The 24006-nt window shown below is 48.0% G+C and overlaps 1 protein-coding gene across 4 annotated transcripts in view; it reads left to right on the plus strand.

Annotated features, from left to right (window-relative positions):
- The window catches only part of LOC141113858 (cholesterol transporter ABCA5-like), a 97378-nt gene that overhangs the window by 37700 nt on the left and 35672 nt on the right, over positions 1-24006 (plus strand). For all 4 annotated transcript variants that reach the window (XM_073607188.1, XM_073607189.1, XM_073607190.1 and 1 more), the window contains 4 exons: positions 4143-4282; positions 4560-4679; positions 10616-10811; positions 11555-11721. In XM_073607188.1, the coding sequence (XP_073463289.1) occupies positions 4143-4282; positions 4560-4679; positions 10616-10811; positions 11555-11721 (623 nt within the window). The remainder of the gene's footprint in view (positions 1-4142; positions 4283-4559; positions 4680-10615; positions 10812-11554; positions 11722-24006) is intronic.

Consider the following 24006-nt stretch of genomic DNA (forward strand, 5'->3'; position numbering starts at 1 on the left):
TCTCGGGCCTTTTTACCTCTGCTTCCGTGCTAAAACATCCAGATTCCTCTCTGCCATTTGTACTAGAGGTGGACGCATCCGAAATTGTGGTAGGGGCAGTGTTGTCCCAAAGACAGGGAACTAAGGCCTTGTTATATCCTGTGGCCTTCTTCTCTCGTAAATTGTCCACGGCAGAGAGAAATTATGATGTAGGTGACAGAGAATTATTGGCTATCAAATCTGCGTTGGAGGAGTGGCGCTATCTGCTAGAGGGTGCCGCTCATCCAGTCTTAATTTTTACAGATCATAAGAACCTGGAGTATTTGAGGTCTGCAAAAAGGTTGAAGCCACGCCAAGCCAGGTGGGCCCTCTTTTTCTCCAGGTTCTCTTTTCATGTCACTTATCGCCCTGGTTCCAAGAATACCAAGCCTGATGCCCTATCCAGGATGTTTCAAAAGCCCCAAGAGATTTCCCCTCCGGACACCATTCTGTCCCCGGGGAATTTTCTTTTTGCTTCAGGGAGATCTGCTTTCCCGGATTAAGCAGGCTTCCGCAGAATTGGGGTCTTTCATTAGGCCAGAACTCCAAGTTAAGGATGGGTTATTATGGCACGAGAATAGGATTTTTATACCTGAAGAACTACGAGTTTCAGTACTAGAACTCTGTCATGACCATGCTTTTGCTGGGCATTTTGGAGTGGCTAAAACTACTGATCTGGTACAGCGTACCTTTTGGTGGCCTCAGTTACGTGATGATTGTAGGAGATTTGTTGAATCCTGTACCACCTGTATGAGAAACAAGGGGCACAGGACCAAGGCTTGGGGTTTGCTAAAGCCATTACCTGTCCCAGATAGGCCTTGGAAGATGCTTTCTATAGATTTTATTGTGGAATTACCTCCGGCTGGGGGTTTCACCTAAATTTTTGTCATAGTAGACCGGTTGTCGAAGATGGCTCACTTTGTCCCAATGAAGGGCACCCCCTCAGCTACAGAAACGGCACAAGCATTCATTAGAAAAGTCATCAGGCTCCATGGGGTACCAGTTAATATCGTTTCAGATCGGGGGGTACAGTTTACCTCCCGATTCTGGAGGTCTCTATGCAAAACATTGAAGATTGAACTCTCATTTTCATCTGCTTACCACCCCAGACTAATGGGCAAACAGAGAGAACAAACCAGACTCTTGAACAATATTTACGCTGCTTTTCCTCATTTGCCCAGGATGATTGGATTTCTGTTCTTCCATTGGCTGAGTTTGCCTACAACAACTCTATTCATTCCGCTATCAAACAAACCCCATTTTTTGCAAATTATGGTTACCACCCTTCTTTTCTGCCTAATTCTCTTCCAGAGTGCACAGTACCTGCAGTTCAGGAGAGGTTGGACTTCTTCACTTCCAACAATCAAGTTTTGCAGGAGACCATGACCAGGACCCAGGAGTATAATAAGGCAACTTTTGATAAGAAGAGACGAGGTGAGCTGTTACTTACACCCGGGGACCAGGTATGGTTATCTACAGTAAATCTCAAGATGGCTTGCCCATCAAAGAAATTGGGTCCCAAGTTTCTTGGCCCATTTCCTGTTAAGCAAAGGATTAATGAGGTGGCATACGAACTTGAACTTCCGGATTCATTAAAGGTGCATCCAGTATTTCATGTGTCTCTACTCAAACCCTCTGTTTCTAACCCATTTCCAGGCCGAAGTACGGATCCTCCTGATCCAATTTTGGTGGATGGGGAGGAAGAATTCGAGGTGGAGGCTATCATGGACCATAGGAGAAGAGGCAACCAAAATCAATTTTTGATAAAATGGAGGGGGTTCGGCCCAGAAGAAAATTCTTGGGAACCCGAGGATAATATTCATGCTGAAAATCTTTTACAATCTTTTAAAAGAGCCCATCCGGAGAAATTCCTTCAAAGGGGCTTCCGGAGGCTGCCCCTTGGGGGGGGGCAATGTCATGAAGATCCTGCCAATAATCAGCGATCCAGACGCAGGGGGACACGGCCGCGGGTTCCACTGCGCATGCGCGCGCGTTCACGGGTGCTGTCACGCACGAGCACGCGCGCGCGCACTCCCGCTAGTGCCAGGCGGGCTATTTAAACCGGCCTGTCACACTCCATCCCCGCTGTCTGCTCTACAGCGTTCCGTGTGCCTTAACCTGATCTGACCTGTGTACTCTGCTATCTGACCCTGCTTCCTGTTAGACCATCCTGCTATCCGCCTGCACCAGACCCTCTTGGCTTGCCTGACCATCCCTCTGTGTTGTCCCTGGTACCTCTGCTGATCGACCGATACCGACCTCTGGCTTGTTTGACCACCCCTCAGTCTGATACCTGTATCCAGCATTCCAGTCTACTACCTGCTGCCTTGTTCCTGGTTCCAGTCCAGAGTTCCAGTCTACTACCTGCTGCCTTGTTCCTGGTTCCAGTCCAGCGTTCCAGTCTACTACCCGCTGCCTTGTACCTGGTTCCAGTCCAGCGTTCCAGGCTACTACCTGCTGCCTTGTTCCAGGTTCCAGTCCAGCGTTCCAGGCTACTACCTGCTGCCTTGTTCCAGGTTCCAGTCCAGCGTTCCAGGCTACTACCTGCTGCTTGTTCCAGGTTCCAGTCCAGCGTTCCAGGCTACTACCTGCTGCCTGTTCCAGGTTTCAGGCTACTACCTGCTGTTTGTTCCAGGTTCCAGTCCAGCGTTCCAGGCTACTACCTGCTGCCTGTTCCAGGTTCCAGTCCAGCGTTCCAGGCTACTACCTGCTGCTTGTTCCTGGTTCCAGTCCTACTTACTTACCTGTTTACTTACCTGCTTCCTTATCTGCTGTGGCTCCGGGTCCTCCCTGCGATCCAGCGTCCTCTTCAGCTTCTAGACCCAGAGGGTGTCACCACTCCTGCACTTCCGGTGACTGTCGATCCTGCCAGGCACCCATACCACTCCTCACTCCTGGCCTTCTGTCTCCATTCCAGAGGAACAGGAGTGGGAGCTGTAAGGGAGTTCCTTCTCTGCACTTCAGGCTCACAACCTACCAGGTACGTGACAGTCCCTGGGCATGCTGGGACTGTGACGTTTTAGGGGGCGTAGTCACCGGGTGATGTTGACCACGCCCCTTAAAACATCACAGTCCCAGCATGCCCAGGGACTGTGACGGCATAAGGGGGCGGGGTCTCCACCTATATAAGTCACAACGGAGCGCTCAGAGAGCAGTCCAGCCGGAGAGACCATTGTGTAAACATCTGGAGAAGAGAAGAGGGAAGAAGACAAGAAGCCCAGAAGTCTGGACCTCTGCTGGCAAGAGAGCGGCCTGAAGACAGCGGAGGAGCCGGCAGAAGAACTGGAACACTGGGAGAAGAGGCCAGAGAGAGCGGAGAAGAACCAACCGGACGCCGGGAGAAGAGGAACCGGAGGGACCCCCGAAGCCGGAGGAAGACCCCCCCCCGGAGCTGTTTAATAAATTATTTAAAAAATCTGTGAAGTGTGTTTTATTATTGACACTTTTTTCCTAGGTGAGTGGGTAGGGGTACCATGTACCCCATACTCATTCACATAGGGTGGGGGCCAGGATCTGGGGGCCCTCTTATTATAGGGGGCTCCCGGATTCCAATAAGCCCCCCACCCGCAGACCCCGACAACCAATGGCCAGGGTTGTCGGGAAGAGGCCCTTGTCCTCATCAACATGGGGACAAGGTGCTTTGGGGGGGCCTCGCAGGGCGCCCCCTCCCCCAAAGCACCCACCCCCCATGTTGAGGGCATGCGACCTGGTACGGTTCAGGAGGGAGGGGCTCTCGCTCGTCCCCACCCCCTTTCCTGACCGGCCGGGCTGCATACTCGGATCGGAGTCTGGTATGGATTCTAGGGGGGACCCACGCCGTTTTTTCGGCGTAGGGGGTTCCCTTTATAATCCATACCAGACCTAAGGGCCTGGTATGCCCCGCGACGGGGCTCGCAAGGTGTCAATCTCGCCGATAAAGGCAAGATTGACTTCCTTTTCAGTCACGTTCAAAATGAACGGACTTGCCAGAAAGTCCGATCGTGTGTACGCGGCATAAGTCTGACATTTCCAGCTTCAAAGGAATATAAGGTAGACCCATATGAAGGATCCATGTACCTCAAAAGTGTGGAGAGTGTTTTAATGATGAATTTTGACTGATAACTTTGTCTTTTTTGGGTAACCAGGATGCAGGTGACCCCATCATGTGATACAGAGGCCATCACATCCCTCATAAAGCAGCATGTCTCCAGTGCCAAACTCAGCACACAGAATGTGGAGGATTTGACGTTCACCCTGCCATTCCTGAACATGGATGCCTTTCCTGGTACGGGGATCATGTCATAGTCTGGGGGGGCATAAAATGGAAGTATACATTCATTCGTAGTGGATTCGTAAAATAACAGGGAAAGGAAGCAGAGAGTGTACGGACCAGGAGCATCAAGCTAAGGGTACTGCAAAGTTCCTGCCATATTTATATGATCCCTAAGTCAGAAAAGACAGCATGGAGATAAATGTAATTCATTGATTACACTAACCTCCTACTGTGCTTTCCACTTCTATGTCCTGAAGTTCCCCTTTATCACTGAACTGTTTTTTTGCAGCTCTGTTCTCTGACCTGGGGGGACACGTGGGCCAAAACATTGTAAGTTACGGAGTCTCTATTAATACGCTGGATGATGTGTTCCTGAAATTGGAAGGAGAGGCCGAGATCGAAAAAGGAGGTGGGTGACGTTTTTATGTTTTTATAATGTAGCAGTTCTAATGTCTGAAATTCTGAAAATTTTTACCAATTCTTAAATGTGGTGGCTGTCCCTACTTTACCAACTCACAAAATACATGCCAAATCTGGGAGCCAGGGCCTTAAAAAGGGTCCACCTGACCCAAGATGGCTGTTAGAGCCACATTGGATGGCAGCATCCAATGTGATAGCTTCCCTAGTGACCCAGGAAACCATAGAGGGATCATGTTCCTCTTGACCTCTTCTCCAACTGCAGTGTCACTGCAGAAGAGTGCCACCTGCAGTGGAGAAATAGAGAAAATAGACTGCATCTGCCTACAACACCCCCACCCCCCTTAACAGATGCTGTCCTTGGCATCAACATAAAGTGGAAACAACAATAACAATGGTGATAAAAGCACAATCAAAATATGGGTAAGCAGAATAATAAACAACTCAAACAACTGCACAGCAGAGCTGCCCGCGGTTAGACTGCAAAGAGTGCCGGCTCTCTTGATTCCCCGTAGAGTCACTTGGCAAAGGCTCAACTGCAGGCAGTGACTCGGGGGACCTGAAGTTACAAGGGACCAGGCATGTCTTCTATTTTCTTTTCACCTGAGCCCAAGGTTGAATCTTCGGATGAGTCAGTACAGTCTGTGGTACTGGATGGTGTGGGTGAGCATTCCTGGCTCCCAACTCCAACGTTGTCAGGCTCAGGACTGGGAGAGGCCAAAGACTAGGGATGAACCTGATGTTCGAGTCGAATGTAAGTTCGACTCGAACATCGGGTGTTCGCCTGTTCGCCGAATAGCGAACAATTTGGGGTGTTCGCGGAAAATTTGAAAACCACGGAACACCAATTAAAAGTCTATGGGAGAAATTAAAAGTGATCATTTTAAAGCCTTATATTAATGGTATTGTCATAAAAAGTGTTTGGGGACCCGGGTCCTGCCCCAGGAGACATGTATCAATGCAAAAAAAAGTTTTAAACACAGCCGTTTTTTCGGGAGCAGTGATTTTAATAATGCTTAAAGTGAAACAATAAAAGTGAAATATTCCTTTAAATTTCATACCTGGGGGGTGTCTATAGTATGCCTGTGAAGTGGCGCATGTTTCCCATGTTTAGAACAGTCCCTGGACAAAATTACATTTCTAAAGGAAAAAAAGTCATTTAAAAGTACGTGCTGCTATAATGATATAATGTCGGTCCCGGCAATACAGATAAAAGAAGTCATTGAAAAAAATGGCATGGGATCCCCCAGTCCATTACCAGTCCCTTTGGGTCTGGTATGAATATTAAGGGGAACCCCGAACCAAATTTTTTAAAAAAAATTGCGTGGGGGTCCCCCCAAATTCCATTCCAGGCCCTTCAGGTCTAGTATGGATATTAGGGGAACCCCGCATTAATTTAAAAAAAAATGGTGTGGGGGCCCCCCTCAAAATCCATACCAGACCCTTCAGGTCTGGTATGGATTGTAAGGGGAACCCCGTGCCAAAATTTAAAAAAAAATGGCGTGGGGGTCCCCTCAAAAACCCATACCAGACCATTATCCAAGCACGCAACCTGTCAGGCTGCAGGAAAAGAGGAGGGACGAGAGAGCGCCCCCCCTCCTGAACCGTACCAGGCCACATGCCCTCAACATGGGCCTGATCCCCACAACCCTTGTCCGGTTATGGGGGGGTGTGCGGGCGGGGGCTCATCGGAATCTGGAAGCCCCCTTTAACATGGTGACCCCCAGATCCCGGCCTCCCCCCGTGTGAAATGGTAGCGGGGTACAAATATACCCTTACCATTTCACAAAAAAAGTGTCAAAATGGTAAAAATGACAAGACACAGCTTGGGACAAGTCCTTTATTAAAAAATAAAAATGTCCCAAGAAGTCCATTCATCTTCTCTCGCAACGCCGACGGACCGAAAAAGAAAAAAAAGAAAAAAGCCACGACCGACACGCCTCCATGGGAGGCTCCCGCCGTATGACGTGTCTTCGCAGGTGACAGTTCTTTTATAACTGAGGGCGGGGCCACACAGTGACAATCCCCCGTGACCCCGCCCCCTCTGACGCACAGGGACTTCCCTATGGCTTTCCCAGGGTGTCAGAGGGGAGAAAAGATGAATGGACTTCGTGGGACATTTTTATTTTTTTATTTTTTTAATAAAGGACTTGTCCCAAGCTGTGTCTTGTCATTTTTACCATTTTGACACTTCTTTTGTGAAATGGTAGGGGTACATTTGTACCCCGTTACCATTTCACACAGGGGGGGAGGCCAGGATCTGGGGGTCCCCTTGTTAAAGGGGGCTTCCGGATTCCGATAAGCCCCCAGCCCGCAGACCCCCACAACCACCGAGCAAGGGTTGTGGGGATGAGGCCCTTGTCTCCATCAACATGGGGATAAGGTGCTTTGGGGGGCTACCCCAAAGCACCCTCCCCATGCTGAGGGCATGTGGCCTCGTACAATTAAGGAGGGGAGGCACTCTCTCGTCCCCCCCTCTTTTCCTGCGGCCTGCCAGGTTGCATGCTCGGATAAGGGTCTGGTATGGATTTTTGGGGGGACCCCCACGCCATTTTTAAAAAAATTTTGGTGCAGGGTTCCCCTTAAAATCCATACCAGACCTGAAGGGCCCCCATGCAATTTTTTTTTTTTAATTTTGGTTCGGGGTTCCCCTTAATATTCATACCAGTAGATGGGCCCCCCAAGCCATCCAGTGCCTGGGAACAGGAATCCCTTCCAATCCCCAATTTATTTTCCAATATAATTTCCAACCTTTATTGGCTACCCTTTCTGCAGATTTAGAGAAATTGAAATCCTTGGCAGTCTCTTGGTTTGGCAGATGTAATGTCATAAAAATGAACGTCATGCCATGGCTCTTATATCTGCTGCAAGCCTTGCTGATCAAACTGCCACAAGAGTTTTTTCAAAAGACATGAGCAGCCTTCATCCGATATGTTTGGCGAGGTAAACCTTCCCGTCTCAAGCGGGCACTCTTGCAAAGATCTAAGCTCAGGGGCGGTGTCAGACTCCCAGACCCTGCCTTATATTGTATAGCGGTTCATATGACCAGAGTGGTCGATTTGGTGCAGACACGCTTCTCACAAACTTTGGGTGTCTTTTGAACAAGAATCAGTGACTGCCCCCCTAACTGGCCTTCCCTGGTCAGGAGACCACCACTCTCGAGTAGCACCTCCCCATTCCTTGATTGAATCCACCCTGATAGAACTTTCTAGATATTACAAACTGGCAGCTACTTCCAGTTTTCCCTCGCCATTGACTCCCGTCATTGGTCACCCAGACTTTGCTCCGGGCTTGGCTGATAGAACCTTTCAACTCCAACAAGATCTGAACCTAGTCAGAGCTCCTTCCTTCCTTAGCCCATCTGGTTGGATCTGCCCATCAGAACTGTATAGTTCTTTCAATTCTTCAGCTCTGGGCCAGTGGAAAATGTTACAACTAACCTACTTTCTCCGATCCCTTCCCAATCATTCTGGGTTCTGAAGACAACCTACTTCATTTGAAGACCTTTGTTTGGGGGAAGGTCCTATTCGAAAATCTCTCTCCATTTCATATGGTATTTTACTCGCAGTCACGTCTCACCAAGATCCACCATATTTGCTCAAATGGGAAAGAGACCGAAACTTCACATTTTCAGAAGATCAAAAGAACCGAATATTATTTTTTGCTCACAAATCTTCCCTCTGCAGCAAATATCAGGAGACTTCTTATAAAATCTTGACACGCTGGTACAGGACCCCTGCTGTATTGGTGTCCCTTTTCCCTGGACACAGCCCACTATGTTGGAGATGTGGCACCCAGAACGGCACAATATTTCACATTTTCTGGGACTGTCCAAAGATTCGACCCTTCTGGCGACAGGTACTCCAAATCGTGCACAAACTTACAGACTACTCTCTCTTTGACAACCCTGCAGCAGTGCTTCTTAATTTGACCCCTATGTCGAGTGAGAGATACCGTAAGTCTTTTCTGAAGCATCTTTTGAATGCCGCTAGGGCATGTATTCCCAGTATGTGGAAACAACAAACCCCACCCCTTATAACACAATGGTTTGCCAGGGTGAACGATATCCAACGGATGGAAATCCTCACCGCAATCCTCAGGGATAAGACAGAGGAGCACAACATGCGCTGGCTGCATTGGGACATGTTTCATTTTTCGGATGAATATTTAGCATTTTCTTAACTATCTGAAGGTATGTAGTTCTGGAAGCTCGGTTCCTTTTACTGTCAATCCCACGGAAGCTCCTATACCCCCCCCTTTTTTTTAAATTTTTCCCCCTCCCTGCCTCCCCTTTTCTCGTTCTCTCGTTCTTTTTCTACTTCTTCTCTTCTTCATTCTTCCTCCCTCTTTAGACACTAAATGTGTCCACCTTTCTCATTCTTAACAAAAAAAAAAAAAACACCCAAAAATGACTTTCGGTATGTACCGACCACACGGTACGCTGTTTTCTTTTTTTTTAAACGGAGCAGGATGCTCCCTTCTTGAAGGGGAGCAACACTTGCCACTACTTTACAACTGATGTGTGCCTACAAGTGATCTGATCCTCTTATGCCCCGTACACACGGTCGGACTTTGTTCGGACATTCCGACAAAATCCTAGGATTTTTTCTGACGGATGTTGGCTCAAACTTGTCTTGCATACACACGGTCACACAAAGTTGTCGGAAAATCCGATCGTTTTAAACGCAGTGACGTAAAACATGTACGTCGGGACTATAAACGGGGCAGTGGCCAATAGCTTTCATCTCTTTATTTATTCTGAGCATGCGTGGCACTTTATCCGTCGGATTTGTGTACACACGATCGGAATTTCCGACAACGGATTTTGTTTGTCGGAAAATTTTATCTCCTGCTCTCCAACTTTGTGTGTCAGAAAATCCGATGGAAAATGTCCGATGGAGCCCACACACGGTCGGAATATCCGACAACACGCTCCGATCGAACATTTTCCATTGGAAAATCCGACCGTGTGTACGGGGCATTAGTATGTACATGGGAGCCATGTTCCTACATCTATTTATCTAAACGTAGTTATGTCTTACTGGTCTGGTAATGGACTGGGGGAATCCCATGCTGTTTTTTTCAATGACTTCTTTTATCTGTATTGCCGGGACCGACAATTCATTATAGCCGCGAGTAGTTTTAAATGGCTTTTTTTCCTTTAGAAATGTCATTTTGTGCGGGGACTGTTCTAAACACGGGAAAAATGCACCACTTTACAGGCATACTATAGACACCCCCCAGGTATGGAAATTTAAAGGAATATTTACCTTTTATTGTTTCACTTTAAGCATTATTAAAATCATTGCTCCCAAAAAAGCAGCGGTTATTAAAACTTTTTTTTGCATTGATCCATGTCCCCTGGGGCAGGACCCGGGTACCCCAAACACTTTTTATGACAATAACTTGCATATTAGCCTTTAAAATTAGCACTTTTGATTATTCATGTTCATGTCCTATAGACTTTAACGGTGGTCGCGTGTTCAAACAAATTTTTTGCCTGTCTGCATGTTCTGGTGCAAACCGAACCTGGGGGGTGTTCGGCGCATCCCTACCAAAGACTTAAGCACCACCTGCAGTAGAGAAAGTAGACTGCACCTGCCTACACAATTTATATGAAGTTACCAGCTCACTGGATTTCTGGCAGGATGAACAGGATTTTGTTTGCACTTTTCAAAAAAAAACAAAACACTTTCAATTGTATATTTAACAAACCAAAAAGAGCCAAGGAGTTCAGGTTTAGATACTCTTTAACTACATTCCAAGGCTAAGCTTGAGGTCAAAATTGCTACCAATGTGGTAATAAGGACTATATTATCATGGCGATTAATGACAATGAAATATGCCACAACAAGGTCATTGCAATTAAAGTTTTGCTGTCTATGTACAGCACACCAAATTATTTATTTTCTCATCTTGAATGATCAGATTATGGCGTTTTTGCCCAAGAGCAAAATGAAGAAGAGGATCACTTCTCCTCGGAGCCGGAGGATTCTATCCTTCTGATGTCGGACTCCGGTACACCCACCATCAGTGGACTGGCATTGTGGAGACAGCAGGTGTTGGCCGTGGCGAGGATACGATACTTGAAACTTATCCATGACATAAAAGGCTTTCGATCCATGTAGGTGTAATCGGTTTCTGGCGATCTCTGATATGGCGGGACCGGGGTATGGTATAGTATAGAGTTATTTCATGTGTAAAATTCTGCTTATTTATTGATTTATGTACACAGAAGACCTGGCTTGCAATCGGCATCCTAACTAATTTCTATGGTGCTCAGTAGGGCTGAGGTCAGGGCTCTGTGCAGCACTCTCAGGTTCCCCCAAACCAAAATGGTCAAACCGTGTCTTTATGGAGCTGGTGTTGTATACAGAAGACTTCGCTCACATTTGGCATTCCAACTAATCCCAAAGGTGTTCAGTAGGATTGAGGTCAGGGCTCTGTGGAGGCCACTCATGGTTCTCCACACCAAATTGGTGACACCATGTCTTTATGGAGCTGGTTTGTACACAGGGGCTCAGTCATGGTGGAACAGAAAAGGGCCTTCCTCAATTTTTTACCACAAGGTTGGAAGAGCACAATTGTCTACGATGTCTTTGTATGATGGAGTATTACCAGGACCCATCACTGGAGACACCTGAATGCCATCATTTGGAGAGGTGGCCCCATATAGTGTACTTTTCTCTTAAGATATACAGTATACTACTTTTGGATTATCTGATAGGTGGAGTTGGGAACATTGGTGTTGAAGTAGCAGGTTACTGCCAACAACACCTGTCAGGTGCAATATAGGAATGGAAATAGGAGACTGTGTGTACTTGTCCTTAATCTAATATGCATGTAACACGCCATCTTGAATTTCAGACTTCTTCTGCTGGTATTGTTCATCCTTCCCCTGGTTACCACCACCATACTGGTGAACAATTTCCACTCCACAAACACCTGGGAGCTGACTCCACAGCTTTACTTCCGAAGACCTGGAGATCGGGCCCACAGATATTACTCCAATCTTCTGCTCGTCAACACCACTGGTACAAAACCAAAAGGGGCCATCATTTTCAGTTATCAGCACTCTAAGCTTAAATATTTCATTTGGCAAATCAAAAACATTCTCAGTCTTAAAGCAGAACTGAAGCAGCAGTTCCCAGAACATTTACTATAATGTCCAGGCATGTTCCACCTTATGGTGACTTAGATTGGCTTCCTCCAGCTATGCATGGTCCATGCTCCACCTCGTCACTGCAATCTCCTTCGAGGCTTCTTATGGCCTGGCATCTTTTCTTCCACCATTAGTGTGTGTTGCAGTAACATCTTCCAGTCACCCAGCTCCATTTGCTTATAGATGCCGGAAATGTACACTGCTCTGTTCATGCACTACACACAAAGTACTAATAGACAGGCAAATTATTTTTTGAGGCAGAAGAAACATATAGGGGTTGGTTTACTAAAACTGGAGAGTGCAGAATCTGGTGCAGTTCTGCATGGTAGCCAATCAGCTTCTAATTTCAGCTTGTTCAGTTAAGCTTTGACATTAAAAAAAAAACAAAAAACTGGAAGCTGATTGGTTTCTATGCAAAGCTGCACCAGATTTTACACTCTCCAGTTTTAGTAAATCATCTCCATAAAGTCTCTACTCCTTGGAGTCTATTTATAAAAAGATCTCTGTGGAAATGCCTCAAGCATTCTCACAACTGTCAAAGTTATTATTGTCAGCTCCATTTAGTGTCTGTATTGCAGAATTTTCCTGAAATACCCCAATGAAGAAAAATACTGCAAGTATTCATACCCCTTTGAAATTTTACACATTCTGTCATGTTACAACCAAAAACGTAAATGTATTTTATTGGGATGTTATGAGATAGACCAACACAAAGTGGCACATAATTGTGAAGTGGAAGGAAAATGATAAATGATACAAATAAATATGTGAAAAGTGTGGGGGGGCAATTGTATAGCGCCCCCCGGAGTCAATACTTTGTAGAACCCGCTTTCTCTGCAATTACAGCTGCAAGTCTTTTTGGGGATGTCTCTACCAGCTTTGCACATCTAGAGAGGGACATTTTTGCCCATTATTCTTTGCAAAATATCTCAAGCTCTGTCAGATTGGATGGAGAGCGTCTGTGAACAGCAATTTTCAAGTCTTGCCACAGATTCTCAATGTGATTTAGGTCTGGACTGTGACTAGACCATTCTAACACATAAATATGCTTTGATCTAAACCATTCCATTGTAGCTCTGGCTGTATGTTTTGCGTCGTTGTCCTGCTGGAAGGTGAACCTCCGCCCCAGTCTAAAGTCTTTTGCAGACTCTAACAGGTTTTCTTCTAAGATTGTCCTGTATTTGGCTCCATCCATCTTCCCATCAACTCTGACCAGCTTCCCTGTCCCTGAAGAAAAGCATCCCCACAACATGATGCTGCCACCATGTTTCACGGTAGGGATGGTGTGTTCAGGGTGATGTGCAGTGTTAGTTTTCCGCCACACATAGCGTTTTGCTTTTAGGCCAAAAAGTTCAACTTTGGTCTCATCTGACCAGAGCACCTTCTTCCACATGTTTTCTGTGTCCTCCACATGGCTTCTCACAAACTACAAATGGGACTTCTTATGACTTTCTTTCACCAATGTCTTTCTTCTTGTCACTCTTCCATAAAGGTCAGATTTGTGGAGAACACAACTAATATTTGTCCTGTGGACAGATTCTCCCACCTGAGCTGTGGATCTCTGCAGCTCCTCCAGAGTTACCATGGACCTCTTGGCTGCTTCTCTGATGAATGCTCTCCTTGCCTGGCTTGTCAGTTTAGGTGGACGGCCATGTCTTGGTAGGTTTGCAGCTGTGCCATACTCTTTCTGTTTTCCGATGATGGATTGAACAGAGCTCCGTGGGATGTTCATAGCTTGGGAGATTTTTTATAACCTAACCCTGCTTTAAACTTCTCCACACCTTATCCCTGACCTGTCTGGTGTAATCCCTGGCCTTCATGATGCTGTTTGTTCACTAAGATTCTCTAAAGCAAACCTCTGAAGGCTTCACGGAACAGCTATATTTATAATGAGAATAAATTACACTCTGGTGGACTCTATTTACTAATTAGGTGACTGGTTCCACTAGATTTTATTTAGGGTTATCAGAGTAAACGGGGCTGAATAAAAATGCATGCCACACTTATCAGATATTTATTTATTTTTTTACATTTTGAAAAACATTTATAATTTTCCTTCCACTTCACAATTATGTGACACTTTGTAGTGGTCTATCACATAAAATCCCCAAAAATACATTTACGTTTTTGGTTGTACCATGACAAAATGTGGAAAATTTCAAGGGGTACGAATACTTTTTCAAGTCACTGTATATTACTAGAGATTAGGGATGAGCTTCGAGTTCGAGTTGAACTCATGTTCGAACATCGGCTGTTCACCAGTTTGCCAAACAGCGAACAATTTGGGGTGTTCGCGGCAAATTCGAAAGCCGCAGTACACCCTTTAAAAGTCTATGGGAGAATCAAAAGTGCTAATTTTAAAGGCTTATATGCAAGTTATTGTCATAAAAAGTGTTTGGGGACCCGGGTCCTGCCCCAGGGGACAAGGATCAATGCAAAAAAAAGTTTTAAAAATGGCAGTTTTTTCGGGAGCAGTAATTTTAATAATGCTTAAAATCAAACAATAAAAGTGTAATATTCCTTTAAATTTAGTACCTGGGGGGTGTCTATAGTATGCCTGTAAAGGGGTGCATGTTTCCCTTGTTTAGAACAGTCCTGCACAAAATGACATTTCAAAGGAAAAAAAGTAATTTAAAACTACTCGCGGCTATATGAATTGTCGGTCCGACAATACACATAACAGTTCATTGATAAATACTGCATGGGATTTCCCCACAGGGGAACCCCGAACCAAAATGAAAAAAAAAAATTGGCGTGGGGGTCCCCCTAAATTCCATACCAGGCCCTTCAGGTCTGGTATGGATTTTAAGGGGAACCCCGCGCCAAAATTTTTTAAAAAATTGGCGTGGGGTCCCCCCAAAAATCCATACCAGACCCTTATCCGAGCACGCAACCTGGCAGGCCGCAGGAAAAGAGGGGGGGACGAGAGAGCGCCCCCCCCCCCTCCTGAACCGTACCAGGCCACATGCCCTCAACATTGGGAGGGTGCTTTGGGGTAGCCCACCAAAGCACCTTGTCCGCATGTTGATGAGGACAAGGGCCTCATCCCCACAACCCTTGGCCAGTGGTTGTGGGGGTCTGCGGGCTGGGGGCTTATCGGAATCTGGAAGCCCCCTTTAACAAGGGGACCCCCAAATCCCACCCCCCCCTGTGTGAAATGGTAAGGGGGTACAAAAGTACCCCTACCATTTCACAAAAAACTGTCAAAAATGTTAAAAATGACAAGAGACAGTTTTTGACAATTCCTTTATTTAAAGTCTTCTTTTTTCCATCTTCTATCTTCTTTCTTCTTTCTTCTATCCTCCTTCGGTTTCTTCTGCCATCTTCTTCTTCCTCCGATCCTCTGCTTCTTTCTCCGGTGTTCTCGTACGGCATCTCCCTCCGCGACATCTCCTTCTCTCCATCTCCTTCTCTTCATCTTCTTTTCGGGCCGCTCCGCATCCATGATTGGATGGGAGACTCCCGCTGTGTGAGGCTTCTCTCTTCATCTTTTTCTCTTCATCTTTTTCTCTTCATCTTCTTCTCTTCATCTTCTTGTCTTTATCTTCTTTTCGGGCCGCTCTGCATCGATGATTGGATGGGAGGCTCCCGCTGTGTGACACTTTTCGTCTTCTGACGCTCCTTAAATAACGGAGGGTGGGGCCACCCGGTAACCCCGCCCCCTCTGACGTCACAGGGAATGCCACAGGGAAGTCCCGTGCATCAGAAGGGGGCGAGGTCACTGGGTGGCCCCGCCCTCCGTTATTTAAGAACCGTCAGAAGATGAGAAGCGTCACACAGCGGGAGCCTCCCATCCAATCATGGATGCGGAGCGGCCAGAAGAAGAAGATGAAGAGAAGAAGAAGATGAAGAGAAGAAGAAGATGAAGAGAAGAAGAAGATGAAGAGAAGATTAAGAGAAGAAGAAGATGAAGAGAAGATGATGAAGAGAAGAAGATGAAGATGAAGAGAGAAGCGTCACACAGCGGGAGCCTCCCATCCAATCATGGATGCAGAGCGGCTCGAAAATAAGATGAAGAGAAGAAGATGAAGAGAAGATGATAGGGCGGAGGAAGATGCCGGATGAGAACACCGGAGAAAGAAGCAGAGGATCGGAGGAAGAAGATGGAGGAAGAAACCGAAGGAAGATAGAAGAAAGACGAAAGAAGATGGAAAAAAGAAGACTTTAAATAAAGGAATTGTCAAAAACTGTCTCTTGTATTTTTTAACATTTTTGACAGTTTTTTTGTGAAATGGTAGGGGTACTCTTGTACCCCCCCACCATTTCACACAGGGGGGAGGACCGGGATCTGGGGGTCCCCTTGTTAAAGGGGGCTTCCAGATTCCGATAAGCCCCCCACCCACAGACCCCCACAACCACCAGCCAAGGGTTGTGGGGATGAGGCCCTTGTCCTCATCAACATGGGGACAAGGTGTTTTGGTGGGCTACCCCAAAGCACCCTCCCAATGTTGAGGGCATGTGGCCTGGTATGGTTCAGGAGGGGGGGCGCTCTCTCGTTCCCCCCTCTTTTCCTGCGGCCTGCCAGGTTGCGTGCTCAGATAAGAGTCTGGTATGGATTTTTGGGGGGACCCCACGCCAATTTTTTTTTACATTTTGGCGCGGGGTTCCCCTTAAAATCCATACCAGACCTGAAGGGCCTGGTATGGAATTTAGGGGGACCCCCACGCCAGTTTTTTTTTTTAATTTTGGTTCGGAGTTCCCCTGTGGAGAAATCCCATCCAGTTTTTATCAATGAACTTTTATGTGTATTGTCGAACCGGCAATTCATTAATAGCCGCGAGTAGTTTTAAATGACTTTTTTTCCTTTGAAATGTCATTTTGTGCAGGACTGTTCTAAACAAGGGAAACATGCGCCCCTTTACAGGAATACTATAGACACCCCCCAGGTACGAAATTTAAAGGAATATTACACTTTTATTGTTTGACTTTAAGCATTATTAAAATCACTGCTCCCGAAAAAACGGCCGTTTTTAAAACTTTTTTTGCATTGATACATGTCCCCTGGGGCAGGACCCAGGTCTTCAAACACTTTTTAGGACAATAGCATGCAAATTAGCCTTTAAAATTAGCACTTTTGATTCTCCCAGGGGACATGTATCAATGAAAAAAAAATTTTTTTTAAACGGCTGTTTTTTCAGGAGCAGTGATTTTAATGATGCTTAAAGTGAAACAATAAAAGTGAAATATTCCTTTAAATTTCGTACCTGGGGGGGTGTCTATAGTATGCCGGTAAAGTAGCGCATGTTTACCGTGTTTATAACAGTCCGAGAGCAAAGACCCTTCAGGTCTGGTATGGAAATTTAAGGGAACTCCGCGCCAAAATTATTTTGAAAAATGGCATGGGGTTCCCCCCAAAAATCTATACCAGACCCTTCAGGTCTGGTATGGATTTTAAGGGGAACTCCGTGCCAAAATTTAAAAAAGAAATGACATGGGGTTCCCCTAAAAATCCACACCAGACCCTTATCCGAGCACGCAACCTGGCAGGCCGCAGGAAAAGAGGGGGGGATGAGAGACCTCCTCATGTTGAGGGCATGTGGCCTCCTGAACCGTACCAGGCCACATGCCCTCAACATGAGGAGGATGTCCCCATGTTGATGGGGACAAGGGCCTCATCCCCACAACCCTTGCCAGGTGGTTGTGAGGGTCTGCGGGCGGGTGGCTTATCAGAATCTGGAAGCCCCCTCTACCCCTACCATTTGACAAAATGAAAGTGTCAAAATGTTAAAAAAACCACAGGAGACGGCTTGGGACAAGTCCTTTATTAAAAATAAAAAATAAAAAAGAGATTCCAGCAATTTATTCCAATAAATCCATGCTCCTACTCCAGCGATGTGATCCAATTCTCCATCTCCAGCGATGGATGATCCCCAGCGACTCCAGCTGTCAGAGAGGTTACCTGGTTGGGCGCCGGTGCACGCCGGGGCGCGTTGGTGCTCGTGTCTCCGTGCATGCTAGGGCGCGTGTTCCTGGGGGCGCTGGCGTGTCTGGTCTGACCAGCCGTGGCGTGCAGGGTGGCGTCCGGGCGGATGTGCGTACGCGCTAACGCGCGTCCACGCTAACGCGCGTCCGCGCTAGCGTGCGTTCGCCTATGGGCGTTACCGCAGGCGTACCCGGTGGTGTTGGTGTGCACACTGGCGTCGGGAGCGCGCTCGGGCGTGTGCAGGGGCGCGCGGCGCTTTGGCGAATCGGCGTACGCACGAGCGCGGCGTTTTGGCGCCCATCAGCCTATTTAAGTCTGCCTCTGTCCCTGTTCGGTGCTGCCTGATCAACAGCTCTGTGTCTCGTTCCTGTGATCCTCTCTGTGTTCTTGTATTCCTGAAGTTTGACCCGTTGTGACCCGGCTTGTCTTTGGACCTCCCTTGATTGCTGCCTGAACCCGACCCCGGCTTGTTTGACCTTGTTACTGCCTGCTCCACTTGTACCGTTGCTGCCAGCTTGCTGCCGACCTCTGCCTGTGTGTGACCAGCCTGATAAGCTCCTGCTCAGCATCAGTTCCAGCCTTCCTGAAGCTCTACCAGCTGCCTGTAAAACCACCTTGCTCCAGGACTCCACATCAGGCCCTCATACCACTCCGCATTCGTGGGCTTCCTGTTTACTCTATCAGGGGTCCCGAATCGGATACGTAAGGGAGCCTACCCTCTGCCCAAGCGGACTCACCTGTCTGGTAAGTGTGGGACCTGACAGTATCAGGCAGCCATGACTGAGTCCGGGCAGGGGACCTCCCCCATGGATGAACTTTGCAGGCACCTAGCGGGCCTCACCCAAGCCGTCAAAAGTCTACAGGAGGGCTATACCAGACTGGAGGGACAGGTCCAGGCCCTCTCAGCCTCCCCTTCGGGAACAGCACCTGCTAATCCTGCCTCAGCTCCCTCTGTAGTAATGCTCCCACCAGAGCCCAGGGTGCCTACACCCGAAAAATTCTCCGGAGATCGTTGCAAGTTCCGGGCGTTCCGCAACGCATGCGAACTTTATTTTGCTCTACAACCCCGTACGTTTTCCCTGGAAGCCACCAAGGTGGGGTTCGTCATATCTTTGCTGTCCGGCGAGCCTCAGACCTGGGCCCACCACCTGCTTGAGCAAAAGGCCAGATCTTTGGATTCCTTGAATTACTTTTTCATAGCAATGTCCCAGTTGTATGAGGATCCCCAGTTAACAGCCACAGCAGAAGCCGCCTTGCACTCCCTTCAACAAAGCCGCAGAGCGGCCGAAGATTACGCCGTAGAGTTTAGGCGTTGGAGCTCTGATACGGAGTGGAATGACGCGGCTTTGCGTCACCAATACCGGCTGGGGTTGTCGGACCCTCTTAAGGATGAATTGGCACGGGTAGGGATACCTCAGACACTAGAGGAGCTTATCAACTTGTCAATCCAAATCCTCAGAGAAAGACGTTCTGAGAGGTCCGTTGGCCATCCACGCCTCACTTGGATGTTACCCAGGGCTCCCAGTGCCCCGAACCAAGCTCCACCTGTCTCGTCTGTTCCAACCCAGGAGGCTCCTGAGCCCATGGAGCTGGGACTGCTCCGTCCCTCTCTGACCCCAGAAGAGAAGACACGCAGATGCACTCTCAACCTGTGCTTGTACTGCAGAGAGTCTGGACACTTTGCAAGAGCATGTCCCAATAAGAGACGTAAGTGTCTACCGTCCTCTTCGTTGTGTGCACCTGTTTTACCTAGATCCGGTAACCACTTAACACTTTCCGTTGTATTACAGTTACCTGGAAGGAACATCCCAGTACCGGTCATCATTGATTCGGGAGCATGTAGCGGATTCATTGACCGGACCTTCATTAAAGACCATCATATTCCTACTCAAACCAAAGCTCAGGGATTAGCAGTTTTCTTAGCGGATGGCTCCACTCTCAGCTCCGGCCCTGTTACCCAGGAAACTGTTCCTCTACTGGCCACCATTGGCCTGGAACACCAGGAACTTTTACGCTTGGATGTCATCTCCTCTCCCCTCTTCCCAATTATCTTAGGAATGCCTTGGTTACAGGCTCACAATCCTAGTATCAACTGGTCCATGGGCAAAATCCAGTTTTCATCTGAATATTGCAAGCAACACTGTTTACAAGGAACCCCTATGGCATCCTCTCAATGCCTGTACCTAGATTCAGAAACCAAGTCTTACCAAAATCTCCCCGAACCTTACCGGGATTTCCTGGATGTGTTCAGCAAAAAGGGCGCAGAAACTCTTCCAGTACACAGACCCTATGATTGCCCGATAGAACTCTTACCGGGAACTGAAGTTCCTTTCGGGAGGATTTTTCCCTTAACTGAGCAGGAGCTGGGCACTTTGAAAGTCTATATAGACGAAAACCTGAAGAAAGGATTCATTCGTCCCTCCACTTCTCCAGCAGGTGCAGGCATCTTTTTCGTAGAGAAAAAGGATCACTCCTTACGTCCATGCATCGATTACCGGGAGCTCAATAAAATTACTGTAAAAAACAGATACCCACTACCTCTGGTTCCCGAATTGTTTCAGAGATTAGGATCTGCTACCGTCTTCACCAAGCTGGACCTCCGTGGAGCCTACAATTTGATCCGCATAAGAGAGGGGGACGAATGGAAGATGGCCTTTCGTACTCGATTTGGGCACTACGAGTACCTCGTCATGCCCTTTGGTCTGTGCAACACGCCAGCCACATTCCAGCACTTCGTCAACGATGTCTTTCGGGACTTTCTGGACCTATATGTCATCGTTTATCTAGACGATATCCTGGTTTTCTCTGCTTCCCTGACTGACCACCGCAAACACGTACGAAATGTATTTACCCGGCTTAGACAACATGGGCTTTATGCCAAACTCGAAAAATGCGAGTTCAAGCGCCAATCCATCCAGTTCCTAGGCTTGGTCATTTCCCCTGACGGTATCAAAATGGATCCGCAAAAAGTATCCACTATCTTGGATTGGCCTGCACCTATAGACAAGAAAGGAGTACAGCGTTTTATTGGCTTTGCTAATTTCTATAGGAAATTCATTAAAGGATTCTCTTCAATTATAACTCCCATTACAGAACTTATCAAACAAGGAACCCGGTTCTGCTGGACCCCCAAGGCGCAAGTGGCCTTTGAAAGACTCAAAGCTCTGTTTACGTCAGCCACTATCCTCAAACATCCCAACCCTGCCTTACCTTTCGTCTTGGAAGTGGATGCTTCCGAAGTCGCGGTTGGAGCCGTACTCTCACAAAGACAAGGTGCCAAAGCACTCCTGTACCCTGTGGGATTTTTCTCACGTAAACTCTCCCCTTCCAAGAGAAATTATGACGTGGGAGATCGGGAACTTCTAGCCATTAAAGCAGCTCTGGAGGAATGGCGCTATCTCCTGGAAGGTGCAGCTCACCCCATTTTGGTCTACAAGGACCATAAAAACCTAGAATACCCAAGGACAGCCAAGAGACTGAAACCCCGGCAGGCCAGATGGGCACTTTTTTTTTCTCGATTTATTTTTCATATTACCTACAGACCCGGATCCAAGAATGTCAAATCCGACGCCCTTTCCCGAATGTTTCTTGATTCAGAGAAGACCCTGTCTCCAGACACCATTCTCCCCTCTGGGAATTTCCTGATCTTACAGGAGGATCTAATCTCTCAGATCAGACGATCCTCTATGGGAATGTCATCACCTGCTGGAGCTTGTACCAAAGATGGGTTGTTCTGGTATAAAAATAAAATTGTGGTCCCTGAGGAGCTAAAGGTATGGGTATTAAGCTTATGCCATGATCACAAACTGGCCGGTCACTTCGGCACACGGAAGACAATTGATCTTGTCCAACGCACCTTTTGGTGGCCCCACCTTACCAAGGATTGCAAGGAATATGTTGAGTCCTGTAATACTTGCGCCAGAAGCAAGAGTAGCCGGGCAAGAGCTTGGGGTCTGTTGAGACCATTATCAGTCCCAGAGAGACCATGGGCCATGATTTCAATGGACTTTATTGTCAAACTCCCTCCATCAGAAGGTTTTTCTTCCATTTTTGTTGTAGTAGACAGGCTGTCTAAAATGGCCCATTTCCTCCCCATGAAGGGCACCCCTTCGGCTATGGAGACTGCTACCATCTTTATTAAGGAGATCGTCAGACTGCATGGAGTACCAACCAATATAGTTTCTGACAGAGGCGTCCAGTTTACCTCCAGATTCTGGAAAGCCCTTTGTGGCGCCCTGGAAATCGAATTATCATTTTCTTCGGCCTATCATCCCCAGTCAAATGGACAAACCGAGAGGACGAATCAAACCTTAGAGCAGTACCTCCGCTGTTTCTCTGCATTCTCCCAGGATGACTGGGCTTCCCTGCTTCCCATCGCGGAGTTCTCTTACAACAACTCACTACACTCAGCTACCAATCAGTCACCATTTTATGCCAACTATGGTTTCCACCCATCCTTCTTGCCTGGATCTATTCTCGAGTGCCCTGTTCCTGCAGTATCCGAAACTTTGGACTTTTTCTCAAACAATAACAAATTGCTGCAGGATACCATGACTAAAGCTCAAGAAGATTACAAGAGAATTTTTGACAGGAAGAGACGGGGAGAACTTGTTCTGGAACCGGGCAATTCTGTCTGGTTATCTACTGCTAACCTTAAGTTGGCCTGTCCGTCCAAAAAACTGGGTCCTAAATACTTGGGTCCTTTCTCGATTAAAAGAAAAATCAACAATGTGGCATATGAACTTGACCTTCCTAACACCCTGAGGATACACCCAGTCTTCCACGTGTCCCTCTTGAAGCCGGTTACCCCCAACTCTTTTTCTGGCCGTAGTATTGGGCCACCCAAACCTATCTTGGTTAACGGCGAGGAGGAGTTTGAGGTGGAGGCAATTTTAGATTGCAGAAGAAGACGCAATCAGATTCAATATCTGGTAAAATGGAGGGGCTATGGACCTGAAGACAATTCATGGGAGCCAGAAAGTAACTTGCATGCCAGAGAACTTCTTCAGTCTTTTAAAACTTCTCATGCCGCAAAGATGGCCCAGCTAGGCATCCGGAGTCTGCCCTTGAGGAGGGGGCACTGTCAGAGAGGTTACCTGGTTGGGCTCCAGTGCACGGCGGGGCGCGTTGGTGCTCGTGTCTCCGTGCATGCTAGGGCGCGTGTTCCTGGGGGCGCTGGCGTGTCTGGTCTGACCAGCCGTGGCGTGCAGGGTGGCGTCCGGGCGGATGTGTGTACGCGCTAACGCGCGTTCGCCTATGGGCGTTACCGCAGGCGTGCCCGGTGGCGTTGGCGTGCACGCCGGCGTCAGGGAGCGCGCTCGGGCGTGTGCGGGGGCGCGCGGCGCTTTGGCAAATCGGCGTACGCACGAGCGTGGCGTTTTGGCACCAATCAGCCTATTTAAGTCTGCCTCTGTCCCTGTTCGGTGCTGCCTGATCAACAGCTCTGTGTCTCGTTCCTGTGATCCTCTCTGAGTTCTTGTATTCCTGAAGTTTGACCCGTTGTGACCCGGCTTGTCTTTGGACCTCCCTTGATTGCTGCCTGAACCCGACCCCGGCTTGTTTGACCTTGTTACTGCCTGCTCCACTTGTACCGTTGCTGCCAGCTTGCTGCCGACCTCTGCCTGTGTGTGATCAGCCTGATAAGCTCCTGCTCAGCATCAGTTCCAGCCTTCCTGAAGCTCTACCAGCTGCCTGTAAAACCACCTTGCTCCAGGACTCCACATCAGGCCCTCATACCACTCCGCATTCGTGGGCTTCCTGTTTACTCTATCAGGGGTCCCGAATCGGATACGTAAGGGAGCCTACCCTCTGCCCAAGCGGACTCACCTGTCTGGTAAGTGTGGGACCTGACACCAGCAAGGAACACGCACAGGATCCTGCCTCCACTGGAGGCACCCAGCCAATGACGCAGCGCTAGCTTGACAGCCCTTATGTAGCTGAGGGCGGGGCCACCCGTCACATGACCCCGTCCCCCTCTGACAAGGGGAAACGCATGGGTGACCCCGCCCCCCTCTGAAGCAATGCAGGATTCCCATTGCATCAGAGGGGGGCGGGGTCACTCGTACACGTCACTGGGAAACCCCAACGTTTCCCCTTGTCAGAGAGGGACAGGGTCATGTGACAGGTGGCCCGGCCCTCAGCTACATAAGAACTGTTAAGCTGGCGCCGCGTCATTGGCTGGGTGCCTCCAGTGGAGGCAGGATCCTGTGCGTGTTCCTCGCTGGAGTCGCTGGA

Source organism: Aquarana catesbeiana, linkage group LG12, assembly GCF_042186555.1.
Source record: "Aquarana catesbeiana isolate 2022-GZ linkage group LG12, ASM4218655v1, whole genome shotgun sequence".
Lineage (NCBI taxonomy): Eukaryota > Metazoa > Chordata > Amphibia > Anura > Ranidae > Aquarana > Aquarana catesbeiana.